The sequence below is a fragment of the Schistocerca cancellata genome, chromosome 4 (assembly GCF_023864275.1).
Source record: "Schistocerca cancellata isolate TAMUIC-IGC-003103 chromosome 4, iqSchCanc2.1, whole genome shotgun sequence".
Lineage (NCBI taxonomy): Eukaryota > Metazoa > Arthropoda > Insecta > Orthoptera > Acrididae > Schistocerca > Schistocerca cancellata.
In genome coordinates this window covers 328524779-328548498 of record NC_064629.1, presented here as the reverse complement: position 1 = coordinate 328548498, position 23720 = coordinate 328524779, and the positions used below count along the sequence as shown (strand labels likewise).

General features: G+C 38.0%; 1 protein-coding gene across 1 annotated transcript in view; it reads right to left on the bottom strand.

The window, feature by feature from the left end:
* The window catches only part of LOC126184192 (uncharacterized), a 514613-nt gene that overhangs the window by 132492 nt on the left and 358401 nt on the right, over positions 1-23720 (bottom strand). The window contains exon 4 of the mRNA XM_049926560.1: positions 18681-18823. Within this exon, the coding sequence (XP_049782517.1) occupies positions 18681-18823 (143 nt within the window). The remainder of the gene's footprint in view (positions 1-18680; positions 18824-23720) is intronic.

The following is a 23720-nucleotide window of genomic DNA, read 5'->3' as shown; positions in this document are numbered from 1 at the left end:
TGGGATAGTCCAGAGTCCCACATCCTGCTAAGAGGAAAACCCTTGTCTCTATTAATCAAGTTGCCTGCCAACCTAATTTCCATATCCCCAAAGGGTCCCATTACACGCTCAACATTGGAGCTCCCAACTACCAATAATCCCACCCTCAGTGACTTGCCCAGACCTTGCGGACTGAGAGGCTTTCTCTGTAATAGGGCGAGTGGCTGCATCTGGCTCAGGGTCTTTGGCAACCATAGGTAGGACCTGAAATCTGTTTGTCAGACAAACTGGGAAGGCCCTCTGATTGGCCCCACAGGAAGCCTTTCACTGCCAGCCTTTGAATGACCTTCCTCTTGCCCACAGGTGAGGTGTCAACCTCAGTGCAGGATCCGGGGTGGCCACAATAGCGGATTGATTGGGGGACGCATGGGCCATGCTGGACGTCCCTTAGATCTGCACATCCAGAACCCCTGCAGCCAATACCAACTGGAGCTGAGTGAAACACAGCAATCACAGTTCCTATCCATAGAAAAGACAGCATAAATATATTCTAGGCAGTAAACAAACAAATAACTGAAAATAAGTCACTCCTGTTTGAAGCTCATAAAAATATTTAACAAACGAATGGCATACTCACCTGATCTGCTGCAAGAATGTAAGGAGCTGTCTCACTCACTGTCTAACTGACACTGAACTGTTCTAACCAAAACAAATGACTGCCTGTGTGATACAAGAGTCAACACAAGCTGCGGTGCCTTACTATAGACTTCTATTAAAATGAAATTCTGTGCCTAGAAAGCACTCAGATGTGCAATAAATTTATGAATTAAACTAGTAGCCACACAGATAATCAAAAATAAGTTGCTCTGGTTTGAAACTATTAAAAATATATAACAAATGGTTTAGTTGCCTGACCTGCTGCAGGAACATAAGGAGCCGTCTCACTGTTGGTCTGACAGATACTCAGCTGAGTTTAGGAATTATGATGAAGAACTAGTTCTACCAGCTGACAAGGGAGAGCCATGGTTGTTTTGACACAGGCTGATTACATCCTAGAAATAGATTCACTATCCAGTGACCCGGCTTACAGAAGATTATGCAGCAGCCCCACAGAAAGGATTAAATGCAAGACTCTTTCACTTTCAAAATGAGCATGTTGTTGGAAGATTTGTGCAAGGAGCTTCATACTGCTACTGCCTTTCTGCCAAGGTTGTGTGGTTTGCAAAAGAGACATAAGGTAATGTTACCTTTATCCCTGTAGTTAGTAATTTGGGTGCACTCACTTACAACCTGGCAAAGTACTTCACATCTGTTCTTCACCCACTTGTTGGCAAGGGTGAAAACCGTAACTCCAATTCTGTGGATTTTATTCAATGGTTGAAATCTTCGAGGCTGCATCATTCAGATTTATTTGTGAATTTCTATGTTGTGAGATAACACAGCAAAACTCATGAGTGAATCTAAAGGATTCAGTCTCAAAGATTTCAACCCTGTTGAAGAGTCACTGAATTTAATAAGTGAAAAACTGAATGAAGATTTGGTGAATCTTTGCAGTCAGTGTTGACATGCATGTCTTTTTCATTTAATGGAAATATTTTTTAATGAAATGATAGGTTGGTGAGGGGTAGGATTTAGAAGTAGGGCATTAAGGACATTGGCTTTATAACCTGTGTGCTTCTGAAGATAAGTTTACTACACGTTTTTTGCCTGGCACCATTTATGGAATTTTCTAAACTGATATTTGGACTCCTTCAGCTGTCTTCAGCCCAGTATTAAATTTACTGTGGAGATCAAAAGTGATGGGCAGCTTCCATTTTTGGATGTAATGGTTTAAAAAAGACATGATAGCACTTTGGGAAAACCAGCATATACCAACTGATATCTGTATGCAAAGGGTTGCCACCCATTATACCAACACAGCGTCATCTTTGTGGCTCTGTTACACAGGGCATATGATATTTCCGATGCAGATGGTCTAACACGGGAATTTGCACACTTGGTGTATTCAACAGGCTATGCAATTTGGACCATATTTGGAGATGTATGAAGAGAAGCATAGCTCTCTGGCATTTATTCCTAATGCAGGTGACATGTCCTTTAAGACAGCAGAATTTTAATTAAATTTGACATTAAAACTGTGTTTCATCTGCCTGCCAAGATCAGGGCACTACTTGGCTGTGTCAAGGATGATTTGGGGTTTAGGAAGCCTGGCATGTACAGAATTTCATGTCAGGGTGGGAAAGCTTATGTTGACCAATCAGTTTGTACAATTCAGTACAGGTGTGCAGTGCATCATCATCACGCAGCCTGACAAATCGGCAATAGAGAACATTGTTTAAACAGGGAACATGGAATGAAATTTCATGAGAGCAATATAGATGCTATTACATCTAGTTTTTTGGGCAGTGTTTACGAGGGCCTCCCCAGTTTGTCTGACAAACAGGTTTCGGGTCCTACCTATGGCAGCCAAAGACCCTGAGCCAGATGCTGCCACTTGCCCTGCTACAGAGAAAGCCTCTCAGTCCGCAAGGTCTGGGCATTCACTGAGGGTGGGATTATTGGTAGTTGGGAGCTCCAATGTTGAGTGCGTAATGGGGCCCCTTGGGGATATGGCAGCAAAGGAGGAGAAGGAATCCAGTGTGGAATACTGGGAAAAGTCATTCCAGATGTGTTAAGGCTGCTTCCAGATACTATGAAGAGTGCAGCCAACTGCAGGTGGTGGTTCATGGGGGTACTAACAATGTGTGTCAATTGGATGAGATTCTCTCTGGTTTTGTGTGACTAGCTGAAATGGTAAAGGCTGCCAGTCTTGCTTGCAACATGAAGGTGGAGCTCACCATTTGTAGCATCGTCAACAGAACAGACTGTGATTTGTTGATACAGAGACAAGTGGAGGGTCTGAATCAGAGGCTCAGATGGTTCTATTACTGTGTAGGCTGCTGATTCCTGAACTTGTACCTTAGGGTGTTGGGTTTCTGGATTCTGATTAATAGATTAGGGGTGGACTACATACAAGAAGTGATTACATGGGTAGTGGGGGCTGTGTGGAAGGGATTGGGTGATTTTTTTAGGCTATAGAATCTTGGGAAACCACAGAAAAAGGGTGTCAACCTAAAATAATGCAGGACAAATGCTGGAAGGTAGACCTAGCAACAATCAGTATTGGAGTTGTAAATGTCATAGCTGTGTTGGGAAAGAACCAGAGCAACAAACACTAATAGAATGCACTAAAGTGCAAATTCTTACAGGTATGGAAAGCTGGATAAAGCTGGAAATAAGTTCAGCAGAAATTTTTACAAAGAACATAACTGTATTCTGAAAGGATGGATTAAATACAGTTGGTGGTGGAGCATTTATTGCAATCAGAGGTAGTCTACTTTGTTATGAAATTGAAGTAGATAGTTCCTTTGAATTAGAATGGGTAGAGATTATTCTTGACAACTGAAATAAATTAATAATTGGTCCCTTTTACAGACTGCCTGACTCAGATGATACAGTTGCTGAACAGTCCAAAGGAACCTTGAGTCCCATTTCAGATAGATACCCTACTTATACAACTATAGTTGGTGGTGACTTTAACCTAGCCTCACTATATTGGCAAAAATACACATTTAAATTCAGTATTAGGCTCACAATATTGTCCGAAATCATACTGAATGTGTCATTAGAAAATTATTTTGAACTATTCGTTTTGAAGCCCACTCAAAGTGTAAATGTTTTGAAAGCATATTTGACCTCTTAGCAACAGATAATACTGAGCAAATAGGGAGCAATATGCTGGATACAGGGATTAGTGACCACAAGGTCATTTTAGTGACACTGAATACCATAACAACCAAACCCACCAAAAAATATGAAAAATACAGGCAAAAAAAGAATAACAAAAAAAAAAAAAACAAAAAAAAAGCAGGTAAAAATTTGCTTGGCGTCTTCATAAGAGATAGTCTCCACTCCTTCCAATCTGACTATTTAAGTGTAGACCAGATGTAATTTGGATTCAGAGAAATAGTATTGACAGCAATCAAGATATATTGATCAGATAAATTAATAAGAGGTGGTACTGATGACCCATAGTACACAAAGCAGATCAGAACACTATTGCAGAATCAACAAAAAAGGACTGCAAATTTAAAAGAATGTAAGACCCCAAAATTGGTTAAGTTATTAGAATTTTGAAATTTTGTGTTAACTTCAATGTGAGATGCTTTTAATAGATTTCACAATGAAACTCTGTCTCAAAATCTGGCAGAAAACCCAAAGAGAATCTGGGCATATGTCAGGTACACTAGCATCAAGACACAATAAATACCTTCACTCCACAATACAAATGGTACTGATGACAGTGCCATTAAAGCAGAGTTACTAAGCACAGTTTTCTGAAATTTCTTCACCAAGGAAGATGAAGCAAATATTCCTGAATTTGAATTGTGAACAACTGCCAATAAGAGTAAATTAGAAGTAGATATCCTTGGTGAAGCAAAGCAGCTTAAATCACTTAATAAAGACAAGGCCTCCAATCAAGGTTTTATACCAGTCAGGTTCCTTTCAGAGCATTCTGATACAATAGCTCTCTACTTAGCAACCATATACAACCTCACACCCATTGAATGATCCATGCCTATGGACCGGAAAGTTGCACAAGTCACACCATTATGCAGGTAAAGAAATAGGAGTAATCCTCTGAATTACACACCCATATTACAAACATTGATTTGCAGTAGGATTTTAGAACATATACTGCATTCAGCCATTATGCATTACCTTGAAGAAAATGATTTATTGAAAAACAGTGAACACAGGTTCAGAAAATATTGCTCTTGTGAAATGCAACCAGCTCTTTATTCTCATGAAGTAATGAGTGCTATTGACAGGGGATGTTAGTAGGTTCCATATTTTTAGATTTCCAGAAGGTCTTTGACACTGTTCTTACAAGGGACTTCTAATTAAATTGCATGCCTTTGGGGTATCATCTCATTTGTGTGACTGGATCCATGACTTCCTGTTATGAAGTCTTCAAGTAGAACAGAAGTGATATCTGGCATTCCCCGAGTGTGTGTTATATGCCCTCTGCTTTTCCTGATCTACATAAATGATTTTAGTGACAATCTGAGCTGCCCTCTTAGATTTTTTGCAGATAATGCTGTGATTTAAAATCTTGTTAAGTCATTAGATTATCAAAAACAATTGCAAAATTATTTAGATAAGATATCTGTATGGTGTGAAAAGTGACAATCAACTCTGAATAATGAAAAGTGTGAGGTCTTCCACGTAAGTACTAACAGGAATCTGCTAAATTTCCATTACACAATAAATCACACAAACCTAAAGGTTGTAAATTCAATTAAATACTTAGGGATTACAATAATGAATAACTTAAATTGAAATGGTCAATGATGACATATATACTGTTGTGGGGAAAGCAAACCAAAGACTGATTTATTGACAGAACACTTAGGAAATGCAAGTCTACTAAAGAGACTGCATAGACTACTCTTGTCTGCCCTCTTCTGGAGTACTGCTGTGTGATGTGGCATTGGAATGAAATAGGATTGATGGAGGACGTCAAAACAGTTCAAAGGGAGGCAGCCCATTTTGTATTTTCATGAAATATGGGAGTGTATGCCACAGATATGATATGCAAATTGGGGTGGGTATCATTAAAATAAAGGCATTTTTCATTGCATCAGGATCTTCTCATAAAATTTCAGGCACAAATTTTCTCTTCAGAGGGAAAAATGATCATCACAATAAGATAAGAGAAATAAGAGCTCACATGGAAAGATTTAAGGGTTTGTTTTTCCCACACACTGTTCGAGAGTGAAATGGTAGAGAAATAGCTTGAAGATTGTTTGATGAGCTCTCTGCTAGGCTCTTAATTGTGAATTGCAGAGTTGTTATGCAGATGTAGATGTAGATGAAGGAAACAAATAGCTGCTGTCTCTGCAGAGGAGGTGTTATCCAATGGTGACTAAGCCTCAAGGAGGCTGTGTACTTCTTGTTCCACAGAGCAAATAAATTCTGTAATTGTAAGCTGCCTTGAAGCCAGAGCAAAATTTAAATGGGTTTCAAACACCTACACTGTGGGGCTGCCCAAACCCTTACTTGAAAGATTAATCACAGTGTGTCAATGTGTACCCCTTCTGACATTGTAGGATGACTGAAACGCCATTCAACTCTGGAGGACTGTCTGGTAACAATACTCCAATGTGCCACTCTGATAGTATCCATGTGGAACCATCAATCCACTCCCAGATATCTCTTGACAACCATGATTAAATGTCCGAATGTAAGCAAAATAAATCTTTGCAAATAATACACAGCCGTCTATGGGTAAAATAAAAGGATTCCTCAATCAGCAGTTGACTCGCATACTCCTTAATCGTATTAGCCCCCACACTATTAAAAATCTGAAAACATCTGACAAAATTAGGAATGGTACCTCCCTTATGCTATTTCAGTAAGAAGGTGAATGCACTCAGCACCTTCCCTTTCTCCCTTTATTCCTCTGAAGTTTCCAGCTTCTGTACAGGTTCCACCATCTCCTCTTCATAGAGGTACTTGATGCAACTGTATAGTTTCATGATAATTCTTGGCAGTCCCCTTGAGTTTGCTGCCATTTCTATTGTTGTGGCAAAATTAATCAATTGGGTGTAACTGAGTGAAAATTAAGACAACTGCCACACTTAATGCAAGGGACCACATAAGTAGGTCAGACTAGAACTGACTGAACATAATTCAGGCAATTGCCAGGAAGGTTTCTTTGAAAGGATGTGGCCTGTTTCCTCCCACCTCTTTAAACAAAACAATCCAAGATTGTGTTCCATCTCTAATGATGTTGCTGTTGATGGGACATTAAACCTTGATCTTCCTTCCTTCTTCTGAACATTATTCATCAGGGACTGATGCTGATACAACAAGAATTGCGCTATGACACCAGGTGACTACTACATTGCAGGATACAGCCAGAGTGGAGCTATCAGTGATGCAGCAGGAAGGCAGAGACATTATTGCATTTGTGGCTCAGTTATTTTCCATCCACATCACGGACTTGTTGTGGCTCATGAAATAAAACCCAATGCTGCAGCTAAACAAGGATGGGGCAGAGCACATAAATACTCAGCATTTTTAATCAAAGGTACCGCAGTCTGCCAACCTGAGGAGGGACCTACTTCACAAGTCTACAAGTCTATGTGTCTACATGGCTACCAGTCGCTGGCAGCCACAATGGGGCACCAAGTTGCTGGTGTCAGTGGCCGTAACTTGCTACTGGTGCCATTGCTACCTTAGCTGCATGACACATATGAGCCATATGCTGACCACAGCACCTTCCACTGTGGGCTGTGTATGAATTACATCCCATGGATGCTGACCTCACTGGGCATTGGCATGACTCTTGTCTTATTGAATAATAAATTTTTGATTTAGTAATGCTGTATCACTGACGACACATTGGACATCTGGCAGTCATGCACTCAATTCCTCATTGTTACCCTGCCTGGATGGTGGACTCCAGCATCCTGAGCTCCAAATACCCCATTCATCATTAATCATAGTGGTTGACAACCTCAGTCACTATACTATAATCAACTTGACTCATTATTTTGTTCAATGAGCTATCTGCCAGCTTGAAGAGAGAATTTCCGCTGAGTTCCACTGAAAACTGAGGTTAAATCCTTTCAGTTTAATTGTGAGTTTAATTGTGAGTTATGATGTGATATCTCTATTTGTCTGTCTTGAAGAGTCGCTGAGTTTTATGAGTGAAAAACTGGATGAAGAGTTGGCGAAGCTTTGCCGTCATGAGCTGACATGCATGTATTACCGTATGATGACAATATTTATATAAGAGACTGATGGTTTGCCTATGGGTAGCCCTTTATCACCTATAGTTGTCAGTCTATTCATGTAGGAATCTGGGGATAGGGTGCTGAGGACTTCGGCTTTGTAAGCAAAATGTTACTGGACATATGTTGACAACACATTTTTTGTCTGGACACATGGACGAAATGTTCTTAATCGATATTTGGACCATTTCAGCTATCTTTACTAAAGCATTAAATTTACTATGGAGATTGAAAGTGATGGGAAGCTTCCATTTTTGTATGTAACAGTAAACAAAAAACATGCTAGTACTCAGGGACATAGTACTGATTGGAAACCGATACATACTGCTATATCCAAAGAGTTGTGATTGGAAACTGATACATACTGCTATATCCAAAGAGTTGCCATCCATCATATCAATGCAGTGCCATCCTTAGGACTCTGATGTACAGGGAATATGCTATTTCCAATGCAGATGATCTAACACAAGAACTTGAATCTTGGTGTCAGTGTTTAAGGAAAATAGATACTCCAAGAAGAAGTTAGGACCATAACTGGAGGTACATGAAAAGGATCATAGATTTCTGCCATTTATTCCTTAAACTGGGGGCATATCTCTTACAACTGAAGGAACTTTAAGTAGATTTGAGATTAAAACTGTGTTTCATCCACATGTCCAGATTAGGGCACTACTTAGCTCTGTCAAGGATGATTTGGGAATCAGAAGGCATGGCATGTACAGAATTCTTTGTCAGTGTGATTTACATTGGTAAGCAAATTTGCACAGTTCAGTACAGGTGTGTAGAGCATCATTGCCACATGAAGCTACAACAGCCTGACAAATTGGCAGTAGGGAGCACTGTTTAAACAGGAGACATGGGATGAAATTTGATGAGAGCAAGATAGTTGCCAGTAAATTCAGTTTTTTGGACAGTGTTTATAAGGAGTCAACTGAAATTAGGTTAGCAGACAACTTGACTAACAGAGACAAGAGTTTTCATCTTAGCAGGATGTAGAACTCTGTATTATCCTGCATCAAAGACATCATTCTTTGGTGTGGCTGGCCCAGATGTTTGAGAGCAATCTTTGAGTCTGATACACTGATGGTGCTGGTGTTTTATTACAGACAGTATCAGAAGTACAGTCTTGGGGACAACACCTGTTATGGGCAGCGCATGTACCATCTACGGTATGAGGGTCTATACAAGATAATGGTTTCTAGCTTTGGCATCAGTTTTCAGTACAACTCTGTAACAGAAGCATCTCTCCTGATGCATCACCAAAATATTGAGTCATGTTGATTTTAGGATCTGACAGCAAAAGGCTACCAATAGATTATGTTACATTATCACTGTCTAAATCAGGAATTTTGTTTCATTTCACCCCTACACTCACAATAGCAGGATGATTCTTTCTGCAAAATATCAGTCAGTGTCTCATTCATCTGATTTATGTTTCATTAGGCAGAGGATTTATCATTTCCTTGTCTCTAGTGCACCACCTGCTTATTCATATATCCCATTATTAATGTTAGTTATTCCTCTTAATGAGAAATGGTGAGAGAGCTTAATGAGAAAGTAATGGTAATAAGGAAGGATGCTGAAAATACTGTGGCTACTATCTTGTAGGTGTGCATTTCTTAAAAGGCAAGCAAAAAGGAAAAAGAGTAATGTACTGAGAAATTGGTATGCCAAAAATAAAGTAAAACAGCCTTGTACAACATACAGAACTGAAAAATGAGGGCTTTGCCTAAAAGTTTTGGACACGTAAAGAATCTGGTCAACAGCTCTATTTTTCTTCAGTAAAAATATTAGAATTTAACTCAACCATATAAAATATATGCCAAGATCACAAGTCTCATGACACATCTTGAGAGAATGCCCTCATCCTTCAGATAAAATGTACAAGAAACTTTAAAAAATTGTTAATCTCCTAATGATAAAGAACAGTATAACTTTGAGATTTGTCTCTGCTTATTAAAGTATATATGTTTTTTTCTAATGATTCTTGTATATTTTACTTGAAGATGATAGCCTGCCTATGGATGTGTCATGTGACTTATAATCTTTTTACAGATATTATGTGGATAAGTCAAATTTTAACATTTTACAGCTTACAGCTGAAACAGAAAACTCTGTATCCCACTTTTTGTATTATATTTATAATGAATACTTGTTTATATTTCCATTCTTTGGAACTATATGCACACTTCTTGGAATGTCTTTCAACACACTGATTTAGAATGTTGCACACTCTTCATCTGAAGAAAAGTGCTGCCTTCAGATCTTTTTGGCTTTCCATGAGTGTCACATCACATGCATTGAATCAGTGAGGCAGCAACTTGAAAAAGTTGACAGTTGCATTTATGTGAGCTTGTTCACTGTACTGGTGAAAAACGTATAATTTATTCTTGTAAATTCAGAAAAGACTTGCCTGTAAGTAATTGGAGCTATGAAAGCTGTTCAGAAACAGTCAGGTTTTATGCACCAGCCAGGCTTTCAGGAAGATAAATTTTGTCTTTGGATTAATCATTCCTCATGCTTTATGGCTATACAGTATTTCTGAACAGAACACATTGCAGTCCACGATATTTATTCTTGATCTGATCATCAAATCTATTCTGTTAAGGACATGTCAATCCATTTGTTTATTTATTAATTACATTTACATTTTTCTAGATTTCCCACTCAGGTAACCAATGAAAAACTTCCTGTATATTTAACCCTCAAAAGGTAAAAAAATTAACTGATCACAGGGGTAGAAAGTACTTCATACTAACAAATATTTTATGATCAAGTGTAAGGTCATTTGAAGAGAACATGCAGTGGCTGGGGTACTGGATTGAATAAGAATGTAAGCCATATTTGTGCTCTTCAGCTGGAAATGGAGATGAAGATATCCCAAATATGGAAGAAGGTGGCAAGACTATCAAGAGATTTATTCCTTGATTCACTGATACATCATATCCCATATATTCGATCATTAGTTGGAGCCTTTAGGGATGGAAAATGACTCAAGATACATAAATAAAATATCACACAAATGCAAATATTGTGTACTGTTTGTGTATGCAGCACTTTTATCAATGATGTGCAGCTTCTTACATATAATGGACATTACTCATACTCTATATTTCAGAAGCTGCACATTAGCATCTCGCATAGGTCACAGAAATAACACTATGTGCTACAGTAAAAAATAATGCAACATTTCCAATAACATTCTTCAACTCATGTTCATTTGTCATTCTTTGCAATTTACATTAGCATCCTAGATCATCAGCTGTAGCTCTTTCATCTGGCTAAACAATGCTCACACTAAAATAATTGATACACAGCTCGTCCACAGTGTGGATTCATCCCACAAACATGCACTGGCTACTGGTCCTTAGTAACATTCTGCCACCATCCACAAGAAAACCACAATAATTGCTGAATTTGTGGACAAGAATAAAATAAATAAATAAATAATCCCAGTTACCAGTTCATTCAGAAATTTCATTATCGGAACCCCAGTGACTAAGATCTAGAAAACCATCATGGCACATAGCAATCAGCCTGCAGAACAGTAACTTCAAAATGCAAGACATCTGGAACAACAATGGTAAGAGCAAGCTTCCATGTAGCATCACCAACTAATCAAAATTCCTTGGGAGTGACCAGCAAGTTTTGATCTATCCTAATGACACTGGAGCATTCTGAATCAGATCAGAACTAACCAGAGCAGATGTAGAGCATTGCTACACCAATGGGAATGGAAGTTGTGCCCTGAATGGGACTGTGATGAAAAGCCCCAAACATTACACCACACAACATTTGAATGTTTCCTCAGAGTGTTCAAGCCAACAGCTTTGCTGCAGTGGTAACACCATTTCCCATCAAATCACTGAAGTTAAGCTCTATCAGGCTTGGCTAGCACTTGAATTGGTGACCATTCTAGTTTGCCAAGTGCCACTGGCAAGTGGGGTGCCATCAGCCCTTGTGAGGCCAATTGAGGAGCTATTTGACTGAGAAGTAGCGGCTCTTGTCACAAAAACTGTAAACAGCTGGGAGAGCAGTCTGCTGATCACATGCCCCTCCACATCTGCATCCAGTGAAGCCTATCAACTGAGCATGACATGGTGGTTGGTCAGTATCACTGGACCTTCTGAGGTCTGTTCAGGTGGAGTTAAGTGTAGTTTTTTTCAGATTGTTCAAAGGACAATGGAGGACGTAGTTGCATCTGACTGGATTTCAAACATGGACCTAGAGCTATGAACCCATTAAAAATTTTACATTGTGTGTTTGTATGTAGATATGTATATATTTGTTTTAAATAGTTGTCTAGTATTTCTACTGCCATCAGACAATAAAAAATAGTGTGCCCTGAAATAAACATCTTACATAAAATTCTTCTCATCCCTCACAAATTGTTGTTGTATCACCTGATCAACCAACTTGATATGTCCTTATTCACCCATGTCCAACCCATTGCCTCATGGGTAATATCTATGTGACAAACAAAGGTGCAAAGACATTTCATTCAGCCAGTCACCACACTTTGTTCTGTTCTTGTCACAGTTATGTCTTTATTCATAAAAGCCTAGGTCACCTGTAAGAGCACCCTCATTATACATCAACTCCACTGCAATTTCTTCCCAACTTTTTTGTGGGCATCACCATGTGAACAGGACAGAAATTAAAATTTCCTCATTTCAAGAAAATAAATAGAAGAAAGCAATTGAGAAGATTGCAGCTGATCTACCCATCTTAAAGTGTACTGTAAAGTTAGTATTGGCTGCAGAGGGACAAAATGTTGTCATTAATAACAGAAACAGAAAACAGTCAGATCTTACCCCTTCTTCTCAAAATATGACAGAAAGTGTAACTAGAAAAGTGCTACTTGTAGATGATAGTCATGGCTATGGTACTGCTTCTAGGCTGAATTAAAATGAGATATGAAAGCATATGGTTTTGTGAAACCAGCGGCCCGTTTATCTGAACTAAGGAATATGGTCAAGTCAAATGAAGTGAAATCATTAAATGATTGTGATGCTTTTGTTCTGATGGGTGGTTCAAACGATGTCTACAAAAATGAGAGGCACAAAGCATCCTGTGAATCAAAATTATATCTAAGTAAGCACTGGAAGAAGATTTCACACATGACATGAACTTCACATTAGTAGCCTTGGAAAGTGTTATTTATGCAATGCAATTACAGCTGAAATGAAGGGTAAATTAAGGAAGCCAAGATCAGGTATGTTAATGCTAACTTGGTCTTCAGATTGTATGGATTTTTTTTATAAATGATATAAGAAAGTGTAGAAAAATGCAGAGTATTAATCATCAAAACTTCATTGTGACTATCTCCAGTAAGCTAGTATGCAAACAGGTAGCATCCACAGTCATTTGTTCACAAAACAGTAAGGATAACAAAAACATTATTAAAACAGTAAACACTCCAGGAACAACAGGTTCGAAAGTGAATACTGTCTTAATGAATTCAAAGATGTACATGTAATATACCTTATGGAACAATGGCTTAAAGTTGATAATGTATGACTAACCAATTTCACAAACTATAGTACTGGCTCATGCTATTTCAGAACTTCCAAAAGACTTGACAGTTGCTTGATATTAGTTAGAGTAAGAACTCAGTTCCATGAACTCACAAAAAAATAGCAGCCTAAACATTGTGAGACAAATTTGAGCACTAAGGTCTTACGATCTGACAACAAAAACAAATTATTGCCTGCATTTACAGGGTACCAGCTGGTAATCTATCAACATTCCAAGAGAAATTGGTACAATTTATGTATGACTACATGACGTAAAGCACAAGAATTATATTATGTGGGGATTTTAATATAAACTTTGCCTCAAGTCACATGAATCATCTGATGTAAACAACCTACTGAATACATTTTCTATGTTTAACATAGTAAAGTTGCCTATAAGAATAACACCCTTTCACAAACACTAATTCTACACCTGTACTTAGTTTACAAAACTTACCCAATGGGCATTCTGACCATGAGGCCCTCTTACTTAAGCTCAAACAATGGGTGCCACATACAGATAATCTCATGCACTGAAGAGATATTAAAGTCACCAACAAATTAATCTTAACTAAGCAACTGCTAAAGCATGAGACCTTGGAAAATTTTGATCTTGAGGTTGAAATTGAAAAGAAAACAAAAATATTTGTTGATAATCTGTGCCATTATTTTAACATTGCCTTTTCTCTCAAAAAACATACAGAAAAACTGTTGAGAAGCAACAGATCAAAAGAATGGATCACCAAGAGAATAATTACCTCATGTGCAATCAATAAAAACTTTACAAAGAAAGCAACACAAATAATGATCCAAACTTTCAAAGATAGTTTAAAAAGTATAAAAGATACTCAAGAATGTCATAACTAATGTAAAACAATTCTCTACCCTCCAGTTTATTGTAAACTCAGATAACATGAGAAAACCACTTTAGGAGTATTCCCAAAATCAGACAGATCAATTTTCATGGCCCCAGTAACCAAACAGGAGGTACTAAAAATCATATGAGCAACACAAATCATCATTTTCATGTGAAGTTGATGATATTCCATTAGTTGTTAAAGAATATATGTGTAGAAATTGTCACCCCTCTGTGTGATGTGATCAATAGCTCAATAAGCAGAGGATGTTTCCCAGAAGTACTAAAGACCTTGAAGACAATTCAAATTTGAAAAAGGGGGACAGTCATGATGTAAACAATTATTACAAGGGAGACAGGACAACCAAGAGTACAGGATGATGGCATCACCATCAAAGCAAATGGAAACTTGATAAACAACAAGCCGGAAGTCGAAAACATTTTGAATAATCATTTCTTAAATGTTGTAGAGAAAATAGGATCTAAATGTTCATTAGAAGAAAGGCAGTTAATGGAAGATGCCTTACCCACACCATTTGATACAATTGAAATTCCACCCATCTCTCCATCTGAAATTAGGAAGATAATAAACTCTCTCAAAAATAAAAGCTCACATGGGATTGATGGCATTTCCAGCAGGATAATAAAAGCTTGTTCCCAAGAGATAAGTGTGATTCTTAGCCACATATGTAACAGCTCTCTGAAGCAGGATATTTTCCCAGATAGACTGAAGTATACCATTGTTATACCACTGCATAAAAAAGGGGATACATCTGATGTCAACAACTGCCACCCAATCTCTCTTCTGATTGCCTTATCCAAAATTCTTGAAAAAGTAATGTATTGTAGAGTAGCTTCACACCTTTGTAAAAATAAAGTTTTAACAAAATGTCAGTTTGGTTCCCAGAAGGGTTTTTCAATGCAAAATGCTATATATACTTTCACTAATGAAATATTAAATGCTCTGAGTAACCGGAAGTCACCCGTTGGGATTTTTTGTGATCTATCAAAGGCTTTTGATTGTGTCAATCATGGAATACTTCTAGATAAGCTCAAGTATTGTGGTATGAATGGGACAGTGCTCAAATGATTTAAATCATACCTAACTGGAAGAGTGCAGAAAGTTGAAATAAACAGTTCACACAATATGCAAAAAACTGGTGATTTCTCAGACTGGGGAACAATCAAGAATGGGGTGCCGCAAGGTTCAGTCTTGAGTCCTCTGCTGTTCTTAATATATATTAATGACTTGCCATTCTATATTCACAAAGATGCAAAGCTGGTACTTTTTGCAGATGATACAAGTATAGCTATCACACACAACAGACAAGAAATAACTGGTGAATTTGTAAATGATGTTTTTCAGCAAATCATTAAGTGGTTCTCTGCAAATAGGCTCTCATTAAACTTTCACAAAACACAGTATATACAGTTCCACACAGTAAATGGAATGACCCCATTAATAAATATAGACTTCGATCAGAAATCGGGAGCTAAGGTAGAATATTCAAAATTTCTAGGTGTATGCATTGATGAGGGGTTGAACTGGAAAAAACACACTGAGGATCTGCTGAAACGTTTGAGTTCAGCTACTTATGCTATTAGGGTCATTGCAAATTTTGGCGATATACATCTGAGTAAATTAGCTTACCATGCCTATTTTCATTCTCTGCTTTTGTATGGCATCATATTCTGGGGTAACTCATCATTGAGTAGAAGAGTGTTCATTGCGCAAAAGCGTGTAATCAGAATAATTGCTGGAGCTCATCCAAGATCATCCTGCAGACACTTATTTAAAGAGCTAGAAATCTTCACTTTAGCCTCACAATATATATATATTCACTTATGAAATTTGTTATTAACAATCCGAACGAATTCAAAAGTAATAGCAGTGTACATGGCTACAACACTAGGAGAAAGGATGATCTTCACTACTCAAGGTTAAATCTAACTTTGGCTCAGAAGGGGGTAAATTATGCTGCCAGAAAAGTCTTTGGTCACTTACCCAATAGCATCAAAAGTCTGACAGATAGCCATATAGCATTTAAAAGGAAATTAAAAGAATTTATTAATGGCAACTTGTTCTACTCATTAGATGAATTTTTGGATATAGTAAGTGGGTAATTTCCCAACCTCCCCCCCCCCCCCCAAATAATAATAATAATAATAATAATAATATTGAGTGTCATGTAATATTTTGTCTAATGTAATTTCTTGTATAGACACCTTTTATTAATCTGACACATTCCACATCATTACGAACTATATCCAAGGTATCTGAGAAAGTCTTATAGCTCAGAATCACAGTGTTTCTAGAAAAGAGCCTTCAACCAAAATGAATTTTCTTTTGGACTTTTCAATGACCTTAGTAAGGCTTTTGATCTCATTAATCATTCACTGTTGCTTCAGAAACTAAAATCGTATGGCATCGGAGGTACAGCAGATAACTGCTTTAAATTCTATCTCATCAACAGAATGCTAATGCTAGAAATCACAAGCCCTGAATGTATAAAAATTTATTCTGGCAAAGACCTTATGAGCTGTGGAGCCCCACAAGATTCAGTACTGGGCACTCTCCTCTTCCTACTCTCTTATCAATGAACTTTCTTTAAATCACATAACACTTCTCCTGTATTGTTTGTAGATGACACAAACTTCCTCTTCCAGTTAGACTTAACTCTGTAGCTGAAGGTCAAAATTAATTGTACAACTGAAAGAGCCCTCTCATGCCTCCACCACAATAAATTACTCTTAAATACAAACATGACAAGTTGCACACTCTTCTACCCATCCTGAAACCATCCTGTCTATATAGAACCCTTGCAGATTAATGGCAAATTGAACTAGAAACAGAAACAAAGTGTTTAGGAGTCTAGCTTGACAGTTCACTCCAGTGGGATGAAGACAGGGCACAACTATTAAACAAGCTTGGTAGTGTCTGCTGTGCTTTCAGAAATCTTGGGCAGTCATGTAATGTAAACACATTAAAAACTGTTTATCATGGGCTTCTGCACTCAATAACAGCATGTGGCATCCTTTTGTGTGTGTGGGGGGGGGGGGGGGGGGGGAGGAGGCTACTCACAAAAAATTGTCATCATGCAAGAAAGGAATAATAAAAGTAAAGAAAAGAGTACCAACATGATTTGCCTCCAAACCCATTTCCAAAGAGCTTAATATATTGCCAGTCCCCTGTATTTATATCCTAGAGACAGTTTCTTTTGTCAAAAAAAAACCTCGATCTCTTTATAACAAATGGAGATATCCAGAACCACGACAAGCACAAAAGCGAACTTTCATCTGGTGAGACAAAGATTAAGCAAAAGTCACAATGGGGTGAGAAATATGGACAGCCTACTTTGTAACAAACAACCCCTATCAACTAGAAACAAAAGAAATACCTCCAGGAAGAAAGTTAAAGATTTACTAATGAAATATACTTTTTAATCTGTTGATGAGTATCTGAAGGCAAACTTTCATTAATTACTTGTCATTATCCTCTCCCTCACTGTGCCCCACAGTGCTTGTAATTACTTTTTGTGCTTGCCTCCTGCTGAAAGCAGAATTTCTGTTAGTCACTGTTTGGTAGGGTTATATAGAAATAATGTGCTTGTACTCATATACAACAATATTTACTTAGATATTACCATGTATCTTCTATATTACAGTATATTAAAAGTAGATGCTGAGTTTTTTCTGATTCATGCTATTGTAGCCACTATTTTATTTTGCACATTATACGTGCTAAATTTTCGAGTATATTTTAATCTATGTAACTGCCTAAGATAAATGTTATGTTATAGCTCTCATTACTAAGTATCTGCTGTTGCTTGCAAATACAGTGTGTACAAATGTAATTAACCTCAGCCTCATATCATTGTGGCTACACAATATAAGATCTCTGGGCTTCTTATAAACAAGTAGCTGTCCACACAGATAAATGGGAGCCTCAAATAAACAAATAGCTGTCCACACAGATAAATGACCACTGACAGTCTGTGGGGAAATGTGTGCCAATACAACAAGTATCAATTGTAATACATCAAATGGATGAATAAATAAATAAATACCCACTCACTGGGACAACATATTCCTAAGTAGAACATAGATTACTGAGACTTCTTAATAGCTTATGACAGCTACTTTAACTTGCCCCACCCTCTAAACCTAGCCTCTTATTTCACTGTCTAAAATAAGGAACAACTAGCCTTGTTTGGTTGATTTCTCATTGGTGTCATATTTCTATTCCTTTCCCTTTCCTACCCCTCTCCTCTCCCTCCTTTTGCTATCTTCCATGTTCATTCCCTTGGCTCCACCCGTCATATCAGACCAGAATAAAAACATTTTTTTGTAACTCAGGCAGCAGTAAAATTAGGTATATAGAAAAATCTCTGTTTCTTAAAAACATTTGTTGGAAAAATATACAGTCAAGACTCTTGTACTTTTTATAAGTTTACTTTTCTATGATATAAAATATCATATAGCTCTTACCTAGCTGGTACTGATGCTCAGTGCACATTCGATGGACAAGGTCCACTGGGCTTTCGACAGCTTTTTTAAATTCCTCTTGCTGGTTTTCTGTAAAGCAGTCCTTTGTATAGTCATTTATGCATTCTTCAAATCTTAACCATGTCCTAGAATGAAACAGTCATTTGATAATGGGAAAATAAGTACATTTTAAGGACACAGCAGATCAGATCTAATAGTGTGAAATCAATTGTAATAATTCATTTCTGTCATGTGATACCTCTGGCAAAATAGTAGTTTGTGTGACTGAATTATGTCCTATTGTTTTCATTATATCACTAGGGAAGGCTGAAATGAACTCAAAGCAAAATACAGAGTGAACTTGAACTCTTGGAGGTTGTTGAGAGATACTGTCTGAGTATGATGGTGTAAGTGACGCACAGTCTCAGGTCATCTGTTACAGGGTAATAATGTAATTATGATTTTCTTATTTTTTATCCCAGTGACCTTTATTTCCCTGAATATAGTTTAACAAAAATCAAAAAGCCTGTAATATGCAAGGACCAAAATATACTACACAAATCCTATAGCAGTGCAACAATCTGCAGATGCCAAAGAACTGCGCTGCGGTCGCTGTAACTATGGGAACAGCACAGTGTACTCAGTATTGTGTCAATACTTGTGTGTATTATGATATATTGTGCATTTTCAAACATTTGTGAGAGGTTTATAAAACTTGTGCAAGAGGCATATCATAAAATGTGAACTTAATTTGCACTTTTTGGAAACTTTGGCAACAGCATCTTCATTGGAGAACAGATGGTACCTAATTTCGTCATATATTTGTGTGAAAAAGGTCATTTTTTTTTAGTTTTGGACTCTTACAAATATATATTTTTCATAATTTTAGTAAGTTATGAGCATTATGCATAACTTTCATACTAAATCAGCTTTTGTGGCTTACAGGAACTGTAAGTAACTAACATATTTTGACAAATTCTAAGAGGAGTGAATATTGCCCACATTTATCATAAATTAACACTACTGCTGAATTTGTTAGTGATAGTCAACATAACATCACAAATGCTTCAGAGAAAAAGTAAATTTTATACCAAGTTTTTCTGTTGTTATAATAGATATCTCAATTTGGCTGTTAATCACTTTAGCTCTAAAAAGCTACTGACGATACTTGCAGCATATCAGACCAATAAATTAAAAGAGAATCAGCAAACTTAATTTTAAGTTATTTGTTTACTGTTTTGTAGAATACTGCACCACCCACAATGAAGCCCCATTGTGTATGCTTTTCTGAAGCATAAGATGTGTTAGTTGCTTTCTGTAAGAGCTGTAAATCACACTGACTACTGCCAAGTGATTAGAGGTTACCGCAGATGGGTGTGTTGGAAGACTCACCAAGAGTGATGTACCAGATACCATAGGTACTATCCTCTCCTGGGCATACTGTCTCTTTTACAGGATGTACAGGATCTGTCACTACTCATCCACTTAACTGTACAGGAAAGACAGGGACCAGTGAGAACTCAGGGTATTACACCTATCCCCCTAACAAACAAGCCTGAGGTGCCATCTTCCACTGAAATTGAAACTGAGCCAGTGAGTCTCACTTCACCAGTTGGAAAGTGTTGTTTCTTCTGCAGGGGAGGCAAATGAAAAAGGACAGGACTCTGTTAGTCATTAGAAGTTCAACCATGTGGCAAATAATTGTACCCCTTAGGGAAATGGCAGCAAGGAATGGGAAGGAACACCATGTGAACTCAGTGTGTATGCCTAGAGGCCTCATGCAATATGTTGAAGAGGCTATTCCAGCAGCCATTGAGGGAGCAGGGTGCATTAAACTGCAGGCTGTGGTGCACATTGGGACAAACGGTGCCTATCATCTGGGTCCCAAGCTCATTTAGATCATTCCAGCGACTGGCAGGGAAGGCTAAACATGGACCCCTGATTCTGAGTGAAGTGGAAGACTTGAACCAGATTCTGCAAAGGCTCAGTGACAAGCTAGGCTGCGACTTTAGACTTGTGATTTGGGTTGAGAACTGTAAGAACCCCCTAAATGGGTCAGATGTGTACTACGCATTAGAGGCTGCTACCCACATAGCTGACTGTGTGTAGGATACACAAGCTACTTTTAAGATCACGTAACTTTCCATCCTGTCCAGATACTGATAGCTGTAGGAGACCCAGAAGTATCAGTGTAACATTCAAAGAAGTGCCCCCCATAGGCGAGAGTGCTAAAATCTTTATGGCTAACTGCTGAAGCAATTGCAACAAAGTGCAAGAGTTTGAAGTGCTCATAAAAAACAGTAAAGCTCACATAATATTAGGAACAGAAGGCTGATCAAAACCCAAAATTGACAGCAGTGAGACTTTTGGGGAAAGTTTAAGCATATATCGAAAAAATAGGCTAATGGGAAATGGAGGTTGCCTGTTTGTCCCAGTGACAAGAAACTCTAATCCACTGAGGTAGGAACTGAAGCTGCCTAAGAGATCGGTGGGGCATTGGATCCTTCTGTCAACCACCAGTCTTGCCTCCTGATGTAATTGAAAACTTTAGAGAAAGCCTCAGCTCACTAGTATGTAAGTTCTCCAACAATGCTGTAATCATCAGAGGAAACTTTTATCATCCAAGAATCAAATGGAAAAATTACAGTTTTGCAAGCAGTTGATGTGGCAAGACACCGTGCAAAACACAACTAAATGCTTTTTATGGAAACTACCTAAAACAGATAGCTCAGAACCTCTCTCATGATGGAATTATATTGGATTTAATGGCAACAAATACACCTTATCTCTTTGAGGATGTCCATAATGAAACTGGTATCAGTGACCATGAGGCAACTGTAGCAACAATGATTACCAAAGTACAAAGTGCATCTAAACTATAAAGAAAGATTTATTTCTTCATTAAACTATATAAAGAAGCAGTAGTGTCAAGACTCAATGAGAAGCTTGAAATATTTAGCTCATTTCAGGAACATGTAGAGTACTATGGGTCAAGTTTAAAAGAATAAGTGACCACGCACTGGTCATTTCATGAAGGGACGGACTTTCTACAGTATACAGTCACTGTAATGAAATGTCTAAAGAAAGAGAGACTGTTGGTGTTGTGGTCTTCAGTCCTGAGACTGGTTTGATGCAGCTCTCCATGCTACTCTACCCTGTGCAAGCTTCTTCATCTCCCAGTACCTACTGCAACCTACATCCTTCTGAACCTGCTTAGTGTATTCATCTCTTGGTCTCCCCCTACGATTTTTACCCTCCACGCTGCCCTCCAATACTAAATTGGTGATCCCTTGATGCCTCAGAACATGTCCTACCAACCGATCCCTTCTTCTCGTCAAGTTGTGCCACAAACTTCTCTTCTCCCCAATCCTATTCAATACTTCCTCATTAGTTATGTGATCTACCCAACTAATCTTCAGCATTCTTCTGTGGCACCACATTTTGAAACCTTCTATTCTCTTCTTGTCCAAACTATTTATCGTCCATGTTTCACTTCCATACATGGCTACACTCCGTACAAATACTTTCAGAAATGACTTCCTGATACTTAAATCTATACTCGATGTTAACAAATTTCTCTTTTTCAGAAACACTTTCCTTGCCATTGCCAGTCTACATTTTATATCCTCTCTACTTCGACCATCATCAGTTATTTTGCTCCCCAAATAGCAAAACTCCTTTACTACTTTAAGTGTCTCATTTCCTAATCTAATACCCTCAACATCACCCGACTTAATTCGACTACATTCCATTATCCTCGTTTTGCTTTTGTTGATGTTCATCTTATATCCTCCCTTCAAGACACCATCCATTCCGTTCAACTGCTCTTCCAAGTCCTTTGCTGTCTCTGACAGAATTACAATGTCATCGGCGAACCTCAAAGTTTTTATTTCTTCTCCATGGATTTTAATACCTACTCCAAATGTTTCTTTTGTTTCCTTTAGTGCTTGCTCAATATACAGATTGAATAACATCGGGGAGAGGCTACAACCCTGTCTTACTCCCTTCCTAACCACTGCTTCCCTTTCATGTCCCTCGACTCTTATAACTGCCATCTGGTTTCTGTACAAATTGTAAATAGCCTTTCGCTTCCTGTATTTTACCCCTGCCACCTTTAGAATTTGAAAGAGAGTATTCCAGTCAACATTGTCAAAAGCTTTCTCTAAGTCTACAAATGCTAGAAATGTAGGTTTGCCTTTCCTTAATCTTTCTTCTAAGATAAGTCGTAAGGTCAGTATTGCCTCACGTGTTCCAGTATTTCTACGGAATCCAAACTGATCTTCCCCGAGGTCGGCTTCTACTAGTTTTTCCATTCGTCTGTAAAGAATTCGTGTTAGTATTTTGCAGCTGTGGCTTATTAAACTGATTGTTCGGTAATTTCCACATCTGTCAACACCTGCTTTCTTTGGGATTGGAATTTTTATATTCTTCTTGAAGTCTGAGGCTATTTCGCCTGTTTCATACATCTTGCTCACCATGTGGTAGAGTTTTGTCAGGACTGGCTCTCCCAATGCCATCAGTAGTTCCAATGGAATGTTGTCTACTCCGGGGGCCTTGTTTTGACTCAGGTCTTTCAGTGCTCTGTCAAACTCTTCACGCAGTATCGTATCTCCCATTTCATCTTCATCTACATCCTCTTCCATTTCCATAATATTGTCCTCAAGTACATCGCCCTTGTATAGACCCTCTATATACTCCTTCCACCTTTCTGCTTTCCCTTCTTTGCTTAGAACTGGGTTTCCATCTGAGCTCTTGATGTTCATACAAGTGGTTCTCTTATCTCCAAAGGTCTCTTTAATTTTCCTGTAGGCAGTATCTATCTTACCCCTAGTGAGATAAGCCTCTACATCCTTACATTTGTCCTCTAGCCATCCCTGCTTAGCCATTTTGCACTTCCTGTCGATCTCATTTTTGAGACGTTTGTATTCCTTTTTGCCTGCTTCATTTACTGCATTTTTATATTTTCTCCTTTCATCAATTAAATTCAATATTTCCTTTGTTACCCAAGGATTTCTACTAGCCCTCATCTTTTTACCTACTTGA